A 13,592-nucleotide genomic window follows, 5' to 3' on the forward strand; every position below is an offset into this window, starting at 1 on the left:
AAAAACACAGAATCCCGCTTGCGGGTTTCAGTGTTATTATGCAGGCGGGATTTTAACCTGCTTGCTTGTAAACATGTACCACATTGCTCTGAAATTATCCCTTAATTTAACTACCATTATAGCTATGCGGCAAGAGTTCAAGTATAGACAAATAAGGAGCAGTAAAGGTTCAGACTAAGTTCTAAAGCAAAAAAGCACACATCAAAAGCCAATTTCCAAAAGCCTGCATTAGAAATAGTGAAACACATGATAAGAAAAAAAAACACAATCTGATTAAGAAAAGGACATTTAATAGATTACACACTTCAATGAAAACACATGATTACAAAAAAATACAATCTGATTAAGAAAAGGACATATTGCATATCGCATACTTCCATGGACCACATGACGGCCAATAAGCCGACAAGCAAAAATTATTCAATGTCCAAATTGTCAAAACTTTATCAGCAGCCAAATCACTCTATATTATTGAAAATCAAGCCACCCACATTTGACCCAAATCTGACACTAATCAACAAATCTCAAACTAACAAAGTCGTATTCTACCCATGTTTAGTTGAAATTCCGGTGATTTTAGAACTCCCGAATGCAATTTTCTTTACCCTAATCTTAATGCATAAATTCAATTCTAGTCGATAAAATACTCTATGCTTAAATATGATAATACAGATTGTCCCAAAGCAGCAAAATTTTAAATTAATCAACGCTTAAGCAAAATAATCATTGATTTATTAACTTTCCAATGCCCGCTAGTTTCTGTTCAAAAACCATGCAAGTGCATCTTATATGCTAAAATGATGTCAAAAAACTTACCAGATGCAACAACAGCTTTCGTGATGCTCTTTCACAGCTACTTTTTGGTCTTCAATGGTAGATCTTTGTGGGTTAAATTTCTCTCCTTCATTCGGTGGTCATGTTTTTCTCTCCTTTTCTCACGACAAAGACAGAACAAGGAAGAATCTGACTCATCTGCTTCCTTTTGTATTTATATTAGGGTAATTTGGACATTTTGCCCACGAATCGTTACGGTGGGTGCTTTCCGTCTATTTGCCAGTTCAACCCAAACCACAGGGGGTTTATGTATAGCTTTTTGAACGATGGGGGGGTTATGTGGTTTTTGCGAAAACCACAAGGGGCTAAAATGTAATTTGCCCTATTTTAAAGGCTTAAGATGTTGGGAATATTTGATACTCCCTCCGTTCCATTAAAATTGTTAATTTTTTTTTATTTTGAAATGCCCTAAAATGTTGTCATGTTGAGAAAGTGAAACCATTTTTTGTCTCTTTTCCAAGTATAGTCCGTTTCTTTAATTATATGCATATTATCATTTAAATTCGAAATTTGAATTTTTGGAGATAAGATTGAAAAGACAAGTACAAACATCACAATAAAATTGCTATTCTTAAAAGTTGCATTCCCGATGCATGACAAAATAATTGAGATGGAAGGAATATAAGTCGATGATTGTTTTAGGGTCTATTATAGGAGATAACATAGAGTCATATGAAGGTCAACAAAGATTTACAAGACATAAGCAAGAATAGAAAATGAGAGATTTACAAGACATGAGCAAGAATAGAATATGAGATAAGCTAGACATGACACATTTATACTGGATTTTATAATAACTCCTTAATCTGCAATGAAAGATGAATTTTGGTCCATCCCTTATCATTTTGGACCCTGATTGACACCCAAAAAAAAAAAAAAAAAAATTCAATTTATAAAAAATAAAGGGGGGGGGGGGGGGAGTGTAACTAGTTCTACAAAAATCATATTGAGATTCCATGATTAGTAATTTCCGGATAAAAGATACTATGCCTGTGCTTTAATAATTTTACTAAGAGATATATAGGCATCCCAACCCAGAAAAGAGGGACAAAATATGAAAAAAAAAAGAAGAAAAGCTAAATATGGCCAAATTTTGTCTATTTCTTAAAGAGAAGTGTTCAAATACGCAAAATCTTTCAAATCTAATCTCGCCTGACATTCAAGACGGCATAGATTGAGGAGTCATCATATTTTATTCCCTCTTCACTTTCGTACACGTGCAGGAGCATGAGCTAGACAAGCATGAAACATGGACCTTGACTTGCATTTAGTCCCGATGGAAAGGGAATTGATTGCTCAACATTGGTCATTGAATTAATTAAGTCAATATATTGACAGGGACTAAATTTAAAAATTTTAAAAAAGGACTTAGCACGTATAAATCTTCTACAATATGCTTAACGCTAACAGTTGCTAGACCATTTGAAAATGTTAAAACATCTTAACAATTTCTATACGGGTTTGGCTAACAGGTGTTCTACGAACGCTCATCAAAAGAGGGTTTCTCATGTGTTGTTAATATCTTGCAAAATTGTGTTTGGATAGAAGTTTATTTGAAATAATTATGTATCACTGCTTGAGATGTGATCTATGTTAGATAAAAAAGTGGTTCAGAAAATAAAAAAAAAGTGTATTGGAAAATACGTTTGCGATGGATGCAAGTAAGTAATTTTTGTACAAGTATTTAACTATAAGGAGCACAATGAACATGAATATGTGCATTCATATGATAAATCAAGTATATTTTAGACGTACTAATGAGTACCTTCAGATTACTTGTTAGAAAAAGAAAAATCATTTTTATATATTTTTTGTCGATATCCATAGTTTTAGGCTTAATAGTCTAATATCCGTACTAACTAGCGATTTTATAGCAAATTATTTAATTAGGGATTAATCAAGGATTTGGCTAATGAATGCTCCGGAGCACTCATTAAGATGGTTTCAACTGCTAATTTTTTTTTGGGGTAAAAGTGAAACTAATTCAGAATAATATATAAATGTAGGGCGGTGTGATAAATGTAAGTATGCCTATTCACATAGTAAGTCAGGTATAATTTATGTTTTAACAAGTATTCCATGAGTACTCATTCAAAAAATCTATTAATAAAAGTAAAGCTCCCGGCTACTCGTCACAAAAAATGAATATATTAGTAAAAATAATGCTCGCAGATTCTGATCTGCGGCGGTACCCAGGTCCAAGCTGCCCAGATTTCACCGTGCACGAACCAAAGCTGGTTCATCTCTACTAAACAAAATGAATAGGAAAGGGGAGCAAGGGATGGGATATTAAAAATGAAACATAAGGTTCGAAGTTCCTGATTTGTAGGTGATGCATTAATGGATAATCTAACGATGTTGAGTAACGCCAAAATATATAGATGTTACTTCTGACTAGTACTAGTTATATTTTTTTTTATTACGTTCAAAATCTACTCTTGGATTTTTGGATTGTTTTCAGCCTAATTACATTTTCAGCTTTGTTGAGAAAATGCTCTCAATTGTTGACATGACCAAAAGCCCAAGATCGTGGACTTCAAAATATTAAGCGACTTCTCATCAAGTTATCCTATATCAAAAGAAAAGAAAAAGTGGGATCCTGCATCAGGGCCAGATGAAGTATTTTAGTTGGAGAATCTTGAATTTTTTAATTCCGTACCAAACTTGGATTCAGGTAAAGGATAAGCAAATTAATATGCCATCATTAGGGGAGATTGAAGAAATAAAATTCTTCAAAAATGGAGAAAGGGCATAACCCATTCTTCATTTGCCAGGTGCAAGTCGAGGACTAACCACCTAATCTAAAATGAGCAAGCAAGAACCAGAACCCTTCCAGTTTCTTTATGGTTGCAGACTTTTAATGGAGAGAACACAACTCGATCTTGGAACCTTGGGCTGTGTAGTTTTCTTTCCCCATTAATGAGTTTATCACATACTCCCTCCCTTTTTTTATAACTGACGTTTAAGGTTTTGCACACCAATTAAGAAAAGTTTTTCATTGTTTAAATCTATACACTACTTTCCTTTTGTACCCTCATTAATTGTCCAATTCACCCATGTTTTCTCTCACTAGAGTACTAAATGGTGCTGTTTTACTAGACCAAAAGCAATGCAAACTAACTAGGAGTAGTAATTAAGAACCCTGTATTGGAAAAGAGAGATAAAAGGGTAAAATTGTGAAAAAATAATTAATGCTGCATGGGGATAGTAAAACGACAGATAAAAGTACTCAAGGGCAAATTTCTTAAACGTCAGTTATAAAAAAAGGGAGGGAGTACTAAATAATGTATGGTTTGTTTGACGAGTGGCCATAGGGCATTCGTTAATATATATTTCAGGTGTTATATTTTTAAAAATATAATATTAAGTAGGAAAAGTTGATAAATACAAGGCAGGGTAAGTAAAATTAAATAGAAAAAGTATATAAATATAAGAGAGAATAATAATTATTAGTATGTATATATGTACGATAGATTAGGTGATACTAGGTATATTAACGAATGTCCTAAGGATTCAGATAGAAAATCCCAATAACGTATTGAAAAGTAAAAGCATCATCAAATTCTTAATCTTAAGGCTTCATAGGTCTTATCAATGTTGGTGTAATCATATTATTGTGTGTCCTACCTTTACCCCTAATAATACTAACTTTAGAAGGATATCAACACGTTCCTTTGTAGGAGGTGCAAACTATTCGGACAAGTTTCTTTTAATTTGAGAAACTTCAACAAGATGGTAAACTCATATGCAGTCTAAAAAGGTTAATTAAGTTAGAAAATGATCGTGTCTGCGTTGTGGTGATCAAGAAACATAATTAAAAGGGACAATTAATATTCTATCCCACTCACAGGACGATGATATGCACCATAATGGTACCTCAGCAGGTTTTTGACTGATTTGCCTTTCTTTCGGAGTATTTGGTGTCATAATTACACCTTAATTGCTCTCATCATCTTTGATGATTTGGAGCAGCTAACTGAGAAAACGAATGATGGTCTACTTTTAGTTGGTTATTTCCGTAATCAATTTGCCAAGTCATCAGTTTCAATTTTGGTTGAAACTTTGAAACAGTTGTTAATTTTTATATTTAAATTATTCATATTTGTATAAATTCACAATAAATAAAAAAAACTGTGCTAAGGCATGTGTAAAATTCTAGTTGCTATAATAAATATGAATTTTAGACAGGAACGATTGCAGTAACAATAATGGTTTTTGAAAGGTTCACGATTTTGATCGCTCAAGAAAAAAAAATGTATGGCTCAAATTACAAAATATTCATTGTTTTTAATACTATGTGTGGAGTGTACAAAAAAGATTACTAAATTTATATTGTATTCAAATTGATTTACGTTGTGAACAAATGCATTTACGTTTTATTGAAATGCATGATACACTTTCGAGCTCAATAATTTCTATTGTTACTGAACTTTTTAAGTTTTTGGAGACCTGAAAACTTTGGAAATTACAAACTTCAAATGGTTGGTGGAGTTCTGCTTAGACGTCAAAGGAGAAACTAATTGCATTTGGTAAGGTGAAGAAAGTACCATATTTTACCTCTGCAGGATTTGACTATAGAAAAATTCTTTAGGGGTTGAAATGAGGTTTCAGTTAGTATTTTAACAAGAAATACACACACACATATATATATATATATATATGTATATGTATCTTAATTTACACCAAAAATAGAGATATTGTCTTCCTCTTCCGGAAGCTGAAGAAACTAAGGGAAAATTATTCCACAACACACACACAAATATACACACACATTCATAGGTTATAAAGGAAAGAAACTGTAGACATGATACCTTACTATATATAAAGCAACGTGGAGAGTTTGGCGTAAACAAATTGAGTCATTTAATATATTACCTAATTTATTTTTATTTTTAAAAATAATTATATCATTTCAACTACTCATTTCCAAACAACCACTCCACATCCACTAAAATTAACTATCATTTTTCTAACAAAAAACTACAACTTCACTATAATACAAAAATAGTTTAACTCCTTTAAACTACTATTTTACAACAAAAAACAAATCAAATATTTTTAATATATTTTTTGTTAATTGCATACGTATTAGGTGTGCCTCAAGCATTAATAGTTTATAAAGTAGCTAACTAATTAAGCATCACTATTCTTTTTTTTTTTTTTTTTTTTTGTCGACACAGGGGCGTCCGGGTCAATCCTTACGGGGCCCGACTAATCCCCTGCGGCCTGGGCCTTGGCGCCCCAACCCGACCCAAGCACGGTAAGCATCACTATTCTATTCCAAATAAATATAGATACTTCTTTTTTCTTTTAACAAATATATATATATACTTCAAGATATATCATTGTCAGCCAGAGTTGATTAACTGATTTTTCATTGTTATATGGTTGATAATGCCATTGAATACGGAGCATAGACCCTTTTACATTATGATGCTGATAGAAATGGTTTTATGCTGGACATGTAGCGGATCATACGGCAGTTAAGTCCGGTCTATCAAATTACGATGAAAAGAATATTAGACAAGTCAAAGGAGAGAAAGGAAAAGAACTGAGAAAGTGATGGAAACCATAAAGAGGCGCACCAATTAAGCCCAGAATCCAGATCTCACATGGGGATCAAGACTTGGGTCATCTTTGAAACCCTGCTTTGAAGGCAAGTCCTTTGAAGTTTCAGGTACATCTGGGGGAGAATTGGTGCAATGGCCCCTAGAAGTTCTACAAAATCTCATTTTAGTTCTCAGAAGAGCAAAATTAGAATTAGAGTTACCAATTTCTTTCCAAAAATCATATGCAAATTAGAAAAAGCAATAGGTGTCAAATGTGTCGTCATATATCGACCACAACCAAAACAATTCGACCGACTCTGTCAAGCATAACTTATTTAGAGTTTATATTTGTTTATCAAAATGAGCATCCACATAGTCTATTACTCGATCGTTCTTGCTAGTAATTTAGCATCAATTATCACATCATGCATCACAAATAGACAAACATTTGCATTTTGCAAATATTTCCCAAGTTGGTGCAATCTGGGACAACCGTGATGCACTTTGATCTAAAATTTAAGGGCCAAAATAAAATGCTCTCGAAACTATAAGGTCAGTTATGACGATAATTTAGCATGTCGGTTAACTATGTTGACGGTGCAACAACTGTTCTGCAACTAAAGCTTAAAAAGTCCTTCCAAAGACAGTATATGTTCTTTTGCCCAACTAACAAGTAGAGTATCAAATGGGCACAAGCAAATAAATGACAATCCGTAAGTCCTCTGATAATAAATATGGAGATATTCTTGACAATTATAATCTAATAGTACTAAATTAAGATGCGAGGCACGTATCACCGTTGGCCCATCACTGTTTCTATAAACCTATGATTTATTTCATAGTAAATTAATCTCAATATAAAGCCTGAGTGTTCAAGGAGCAAGGGATCTAATCTAACTAGGTGAAATTTGACACTACATTGCACCTCATGTCCAACACCAACAGATGCTTGTCCTTAATTTTTGACCGGACTTGGGATAATGGGGAACATGTTAGGTATGCTTTCCCTACCTCTCTCCTATATAGTCTAAAGTTTCATTTTCCCAACCATCTCTTTTAACCTTCCAATGGTTTATTCCCCCTACTAGTAACAGGGAACCGAGGCCGAACCGCCAAAGTGATCAATTAGTCATTTCTTCAACCCAACTTTCCCAGGATACAAGTCACAGAGGGGAAAAGAAAAACCATGATTCAGTCTCATGTGAGCTTCTGAAATTTAAAGCCCCATTTATGATTCTTGGACTTCGGTTATCTTCCAAGTGAGTTTTGAGGCACCCTTTTTGGGAAAGAGATCTGGGATTTCTTCAAAATCTTGTCTTTTTCCGTGGAGTGTAAATATTGTGGAAGTTGAAGAGGCTTCAGGGATCAAAGAGTCATATAGGCCGGTGGGATTTCCATAATTTGTTCATTGGAGCTAAGAAAGTTTCCATTTTGGCATTTATTACGCCAAGATTTAGTTGATATTGAGGTGGAAAGCTGTTCAAGAATCAGTTTTTACAACTAGAGGTGCTGTGGTGGTTCTGTTTTTGATTCTTTTATGTCATGGTTAAATCATTTATGAGCAGAATGCTAGCAGGAAATGGCCTGCTATATCCAATTCTTGGCTTTGCATCGTGTATTGCTTTCATATATTTGTCATTTGGGGACCTTTGGATTAATTTCAATACAGAAACAAAGCTGAGTTTTGTGGAGAGGAATGGGACTCACTTCTTTCTGGATGGTAGAGTTTTTCACATTAATGGTTGGAATTCTTACTGGATGATGGACCATGCTGTGGATGAACATAAAAGACCTAGGGTGAAAGCAATGCTGCAAGTTGGAGCGAAGATGGGATTCACTGTTTGTCGGACTTGGGCCTTCAATGATGGTGATTACAATGCTCTCCAGATTTCTCCTGGTCGATTTGATGAAAAAGTTTTCAGAGTAAGCGAGTTTTGTTTCATTTATTGAATTTTTGCATTTGTTTGATTTAGTCACATAGTGTAGCCTTTTCAGGATTTGAGCGTCATAATAATTGCTTACCATTGATCTGTGCCTTTTTGCAGATACTTCTTATCAATCAAATCATTTTACTAATTTATTGGAGCTATGACTAGCTTGAGAATTTTTCTTAATTAACTGCGTAGACGTGAAATCTAAATTTCTAAGCTTTTATTTGAACTATGAAAAGAAATGTGTAAACTTTGTAGGATTAATTTGACGACCCCAAATTTCAGCTGATTCTGGTTCACTGAACAATTTTGTCTGCTCATTTTACTCTTTCGCACTCTTGAAAGCCAAAACGTCTAACCTAGTGAACTGCAATCTGTTATCGCCTTTTCAAACTACTGAAAACTTGAGAAAACACTGAAGTTGATGTCATGATTTTTTTCCCCTTCTGATTAAGCTTTTGATAATTTCCATGGCTTCTGGGATATAAGCATTTATATTTGAATTAAATAACCATTATTTTTTATTTCTTTGGTATTAATTTCTTGACAAATGTAGCGTCATATTTTTCACTTTCGCGTTTACAACTTCATTGACTGCATGAGCTGTGTTATTGTAGGCCTTGGATCATGTAATAGCAGAAGCCAGACGACAAGGAATCAGGCTTATCCTTTGCTTAGTCAACAACTTGAAAGCATATGGTGGAAAGACTCAATACGTCAAATGGGCGTGGGATGAGGGTGTTGGTATAAGCTCTTCTAACGATTCTTTCTTCTACGATCCATCCATCCGTCATTACTTCAAAAACTATGCCAAGGTAACTTGTCAGTATTCCTGTGTCATGTTTGAGTCAATTCTGTTCAGAAAGCTTGAATTTCTTGTCTTATTAGACGGCAGCTGAAAATTACATCACCTATTAGGACTGTTTTAGTTTGAGTTTCCGGTCCAGTTTGTCTTGAATTTCTTGTCTTATTAGACAGCAGCTGAAAATTACATCACCTATTAGGACTATTTTAGCTTGAGTTTCCAGTCCAGTTTTCTTCTGTACATCAAAAAGGTGCTCTTGTTCGGTGCCAAAGTTCATATGACAGTACTCAGACATCATTATTTTGTTGTTTTTAGATCAATCCATTTCCCAGAACCAACAAAAATTTGACAGCACTCCTGAGAAATGGCAAAAAAGATTGTTTTTTTGACTCACTGTCTTTTCAAACGCAAAAACTTATTTGATTTCTTCTGATCTGGGGCGTGGCCAAGCGGCTGCCGAAGATGCAAGAAGAAACGATGAGACATCATGAGTTTCTGCCTAGTGCCTGTGGTGACAGTTAGTGAACGTAGCATTATTTAGTTTTGTGGGACACCTTTACAATGTTATAGGTATTTTATGAGACAATTTAGATCTGAAAAATAAAAATCAAAACTTGTACGAATCCTTAATGTGTTTCTGAATCATTGATGCTGTAATAATAATCACACAATCATATGACAGTAATTTAAGTATTTTAAGTCAATATATTGACAGTTTTGCAATTTTGTAATGAGAGTCCTTCAATTTTTCTTTATTTCTCCGATAATAGCCTATAATAGCACAAATTTTCTGATTACAGCTCCAACAATGTCCCAGAATCTTGTCAGAAACTGGAGTTTTAATCAGTAAATATCAGCTAATTGGGTAAAATGATAAAAAATTTTCTTTTAACACAGTTGGCCAGCGACAAGTATTTGTATTTTTTGTGCAGGAATACGACGATGTAACTAGTTTAACTCGTCTTTACTAGTAAAGATACTAACTTAAATGTTTATTGCAATCTCTTTGCACTGGCTTAAATGATAGACTACATATATGCGTATCAATCTATTAAATAATGCATAGTTTTGTGAGTTGGTCCTTGTTCTTGCTTGAATATTTGCAGCTGCTCAATAATGGTCATGCTTCTTTGTCAGCAATATAAATTATGAAATAATGTTGTTACTGTAAATTCTATCATGTCTCGTAATTTCTATAAATCTTTCTCTTTCCAGACAGTTCTTACAAGAAAGAACACAATCACTGGAATTGAGTACAGGGATGACCCTACTATACTTGCATGGGAATTAATTAATGAACCCCGCTGCATAACTGACCCTTCAGGTGACACTCTCCAAGTAAGTCTTTAGTCGCATCCGCTGCTTTGAATTTGTGTGTTGATGATGGTGTAGTCCAAAAACTATACCAAGTGAATTACAAGCATCCTGTCTTTATTAGCTTCAATTGATTTCCTGAACTCTTCTGGTCTGGAATTCTGCAGTTTGATGTATATATTATTTTGGCCAGTAGTTATAGTGTTTGACACATTGTAGTGACTCCTGGCATTATTTTTGTATGCTTGTGATGATCAAACTAATAAAAGACATTACTATTTTGTTGCTAACTTGCTATTACTGTGATCATTTTAGTAACTCCTATCCCTTATAGCTTAAATTGATTACCTTAATTCTTCTGGCCTGGAATTCTGCAGTTTGATTTATATATTAGTTTGGCCAGAATTTATGGAATTAGACCCATTTTAGTGACTCTGCACGTTAATCAATGTATGCTTGTGATGTTCAAACTAATTACTACAAGCTATTACCATGTTGTTACCACGACCATGATACATTAACTTATCTTGCTTGCTCAATGTGTGGCACATGCTAGTTTTTCTGCTTATTTACGCTACAACTGGTTTGTGACTACATAAGCAGTTTTAACTTCTGATTATTTCTTTAGATACCTAAATCATCAGATTCTGTGGAACATGGTGCTGAGAACTAGTTGTTGCCTGCAAGGCAAGTTTATGTATCCATAGTCTGTAAATTTTCTAGACTTGGATACAATTTTTCTACTATCTTTCCAGAATGCCACTAAAAAATTTACAAAATATCCATCCGCTCGGTCAAAGTTTCAGATAGCTTTTATTTTATTTTCCAAAGTCATTTGGATGAAGGAGGCATTTTCTTCACTGATGTTTCTGCTAGTTATGACTTATTGGCCCATGGGGGAAGTTCTCTTAGTCCAGATGTTGATCTTTTCTCTTCATAATGATTACTTTTATGTCATAAAAATGCAGGACTGGATTGAAGAAATGTCAACTTATGTAAAATCAATTGACGGGAATCATCTCATAACTGTGGGTCTTGAAGGATTCTATGGTCCTAAAAGTCCAAAAAGGTTGACTGTCAATCCAGAATTTTGGGCTGCTGATCTGGGATCTGATTTCATTCGCAATTCCAAGATCTCAACCGTTGATTTTGCCTCTGTCCATATTTATCCTGACCACTGGTAAGCTCCTACTGGTATTGCATTTTAAGCTCTTTTAAAAAATCTCTTGATTTCCATTTCCCTACTGAAGTCACCTTGAGGCAGAAGCTGTGAACCTTGGTTGTTTTCTGGGTAAAAATTTGAGAATAAGTGAATGGAGAAAGCTTTGAAACTGCAATTGGAGTCATATGGCCTGGGACATATCCGGTTCTTTCCCGTCTGTACAGAGATTCAATGCCATTTTGGGTTCTTGTTAGCCGCATGTGCTATATTTAACTTGATATTTTCAGACAGCTACATTTTTTTTATTGGTTAGCTTCATTTTCTTCTCATGGAACAAATGATTTAAAACCATGCTATGGGTTACTTATTTGTAGGTTCCACGATCAAGCCTTTGAAGAAAAACTCAAATTTGTTTCTAAATGGATGCTTTCTCACATTGAAGATGGTGACGGAGAGCTGAAAAAGCCTGTACTTTTTACTGAATTTGGACTGTCAGACGAAAACAAGAATTTTACGCCGTCTCAAAGAGATAAATTCATGAAACTTATTCTTGATATCATCTACAAGTCTGCAAAAAAAGACAAGGCTGGGGCAGGATCCTTCGTATGGCAATTCTTTGTTGGAGGGATGGAAAAGTACTATGACGATTTTGCAATTGTTCCGTGGGAGAGGCCATCAACATATCAGTTATTTACACGACAATCATGTAAGTTAGCTGCAATTCAAGGAGTTTTACCTTCACAGAAGCAACACTTGAAAGATTTCTGTTCGCATAAACAATGATCTAAACATTCGCTTCTTAAGGAATATAGAAGATAAAAAATACGTCTGAATTTCATTTGGTAACTTCACAAATGAATGCCACAGGAGAAATGTGGTCTTTCTTTTGTCACTTCTCCTTAGTCTATATGTAGTAGGCGAGCTACAGGCATTTAGTAGTTGTGCACTTTACTCGCACTCCATTTCTGTATAATTTTGGAGTGTAATACTTTCTGATTCTTTTATGCATTGTTGATAATTTGATATTCAGCTGACTAAGAAATGTGGCCAAGTGAGAAACTAACAATCAACGAGCAGTATACCTTCTAACGAGCAAAATACTTGTTGTATACATACATCTGTCGGTTGTTTGTTTGATATAACATCGTATCTGATCCGGTGGTGACTAGAATCAAAATCATTCAAACTTTTTTGTTACAAAAAAGAAAAAACAAAAGGCGTTGTACTGTTTTTTGTACGCGCTTTCTTGTGTAAATTATATCTGTACTTAAAAAACCAGTTCTGACAATAGTGTCAGAATATTTGGATACCACACCAGTACAGCAAGTTTGACAGAGCAGAAATTACACCCTTTTTCCTTCGAATTTTGTCTCTAAATTTGCCTCAACAGTGGAGGCTTGCCAGTTATTTTGCTCATTGCTAAGTTGGCCTTGGATAGTTAGGGTACCATAACTGCAACAAGAAAGCAACTTCTTCTTGTTGTATGGATGAATGGCCAATATTGTTATACCGACAAAATCATGAAAAGGGGTCTCATGGATCATCAGATATATTTGTGTTGTGTGGAAGAAAAGCAGATAAAGTGAGAACCACACATTTTGATATAATAGTGCTGCAACTGCAGCTCTCCAGCCCGGATTCGCTGAAACTTTTGGGGTCTTAATCTACAAACTCATGCCAAAATGTGAGCCACAAGGCTCACTTTATTTGTGCTTCTCAAGATAATCATATAGTAATTGATTACCTTTGCAAATGCGCCAAAAAAAAAAAGTCTGTTCTACATCGGAAATTCCAAATCCACTAAGGCCTAAATCATTATTGTAATCCTTTGTGGTCCATCCATTCCTACAACAATCGAAATTTTATACTGTCATCTTTGAATGTTTACTCTTTTTTTTTAACTTTTTTTTTTTTTTATCAAATGAGGAGGGGAGTTTAAGAAGGAAGGAAGGAAGGAGAAGCAGAAGTTGAACTTAAAATTTCTAATTTTTGAAATT

General features: G+C 34.4%; 1 protein-coding gene across 1 annotated transcript; it reads left to right on the top strand.

The window, feature by feature from the left end:
• The first annotated feature begins 7,273 nt into the window (after nucleotides 1-7,273).
• LOC113688329 (mannan endo-1,4-beta-mannosidase 2-like) lies at nucleotides 7,274-12,620 on the top strand. The gene is made up of 5 exons (XM_027206132.2): nucleotides 7,274-8,306; nucleotides 8,932-9,129; nucleotides 10,335-10,457; nucleotides 11,402-11,613; nucleotides 11,970-12,620. The coding sequence occupies exons 1-5, from the start codon at nucleotides 7,926-7,928 to the stop codon at nucleotides 12,376-12,378; spliced, it is 1,323 nt and encodes a 440-aa protein (XP_027061933.1). The 5' UTR covers nucleotides 7,274-7,925; the 3' UTR covers nucleotides 12,379-12,620.
• Nucleotides 12,621-13,592: the final 972 nt, after the last annotated feature.

The sequence above is a fragment of the Coffea arabica genome, chromosome 5e, assembly GCF_036785885.1.
Source record: "Coffea arabica cultivar ET-39 chromosome 5e, Coffea Arabica ET-39 HiFi, whole genome shotgun sequence".
Taxonomy (NCBI): Eukaryota; Viridiplantae; Streptophyta; class Magnoliopsida; order Gentianales; family Rubiaceae; genus Coffea; species Coffea arabica.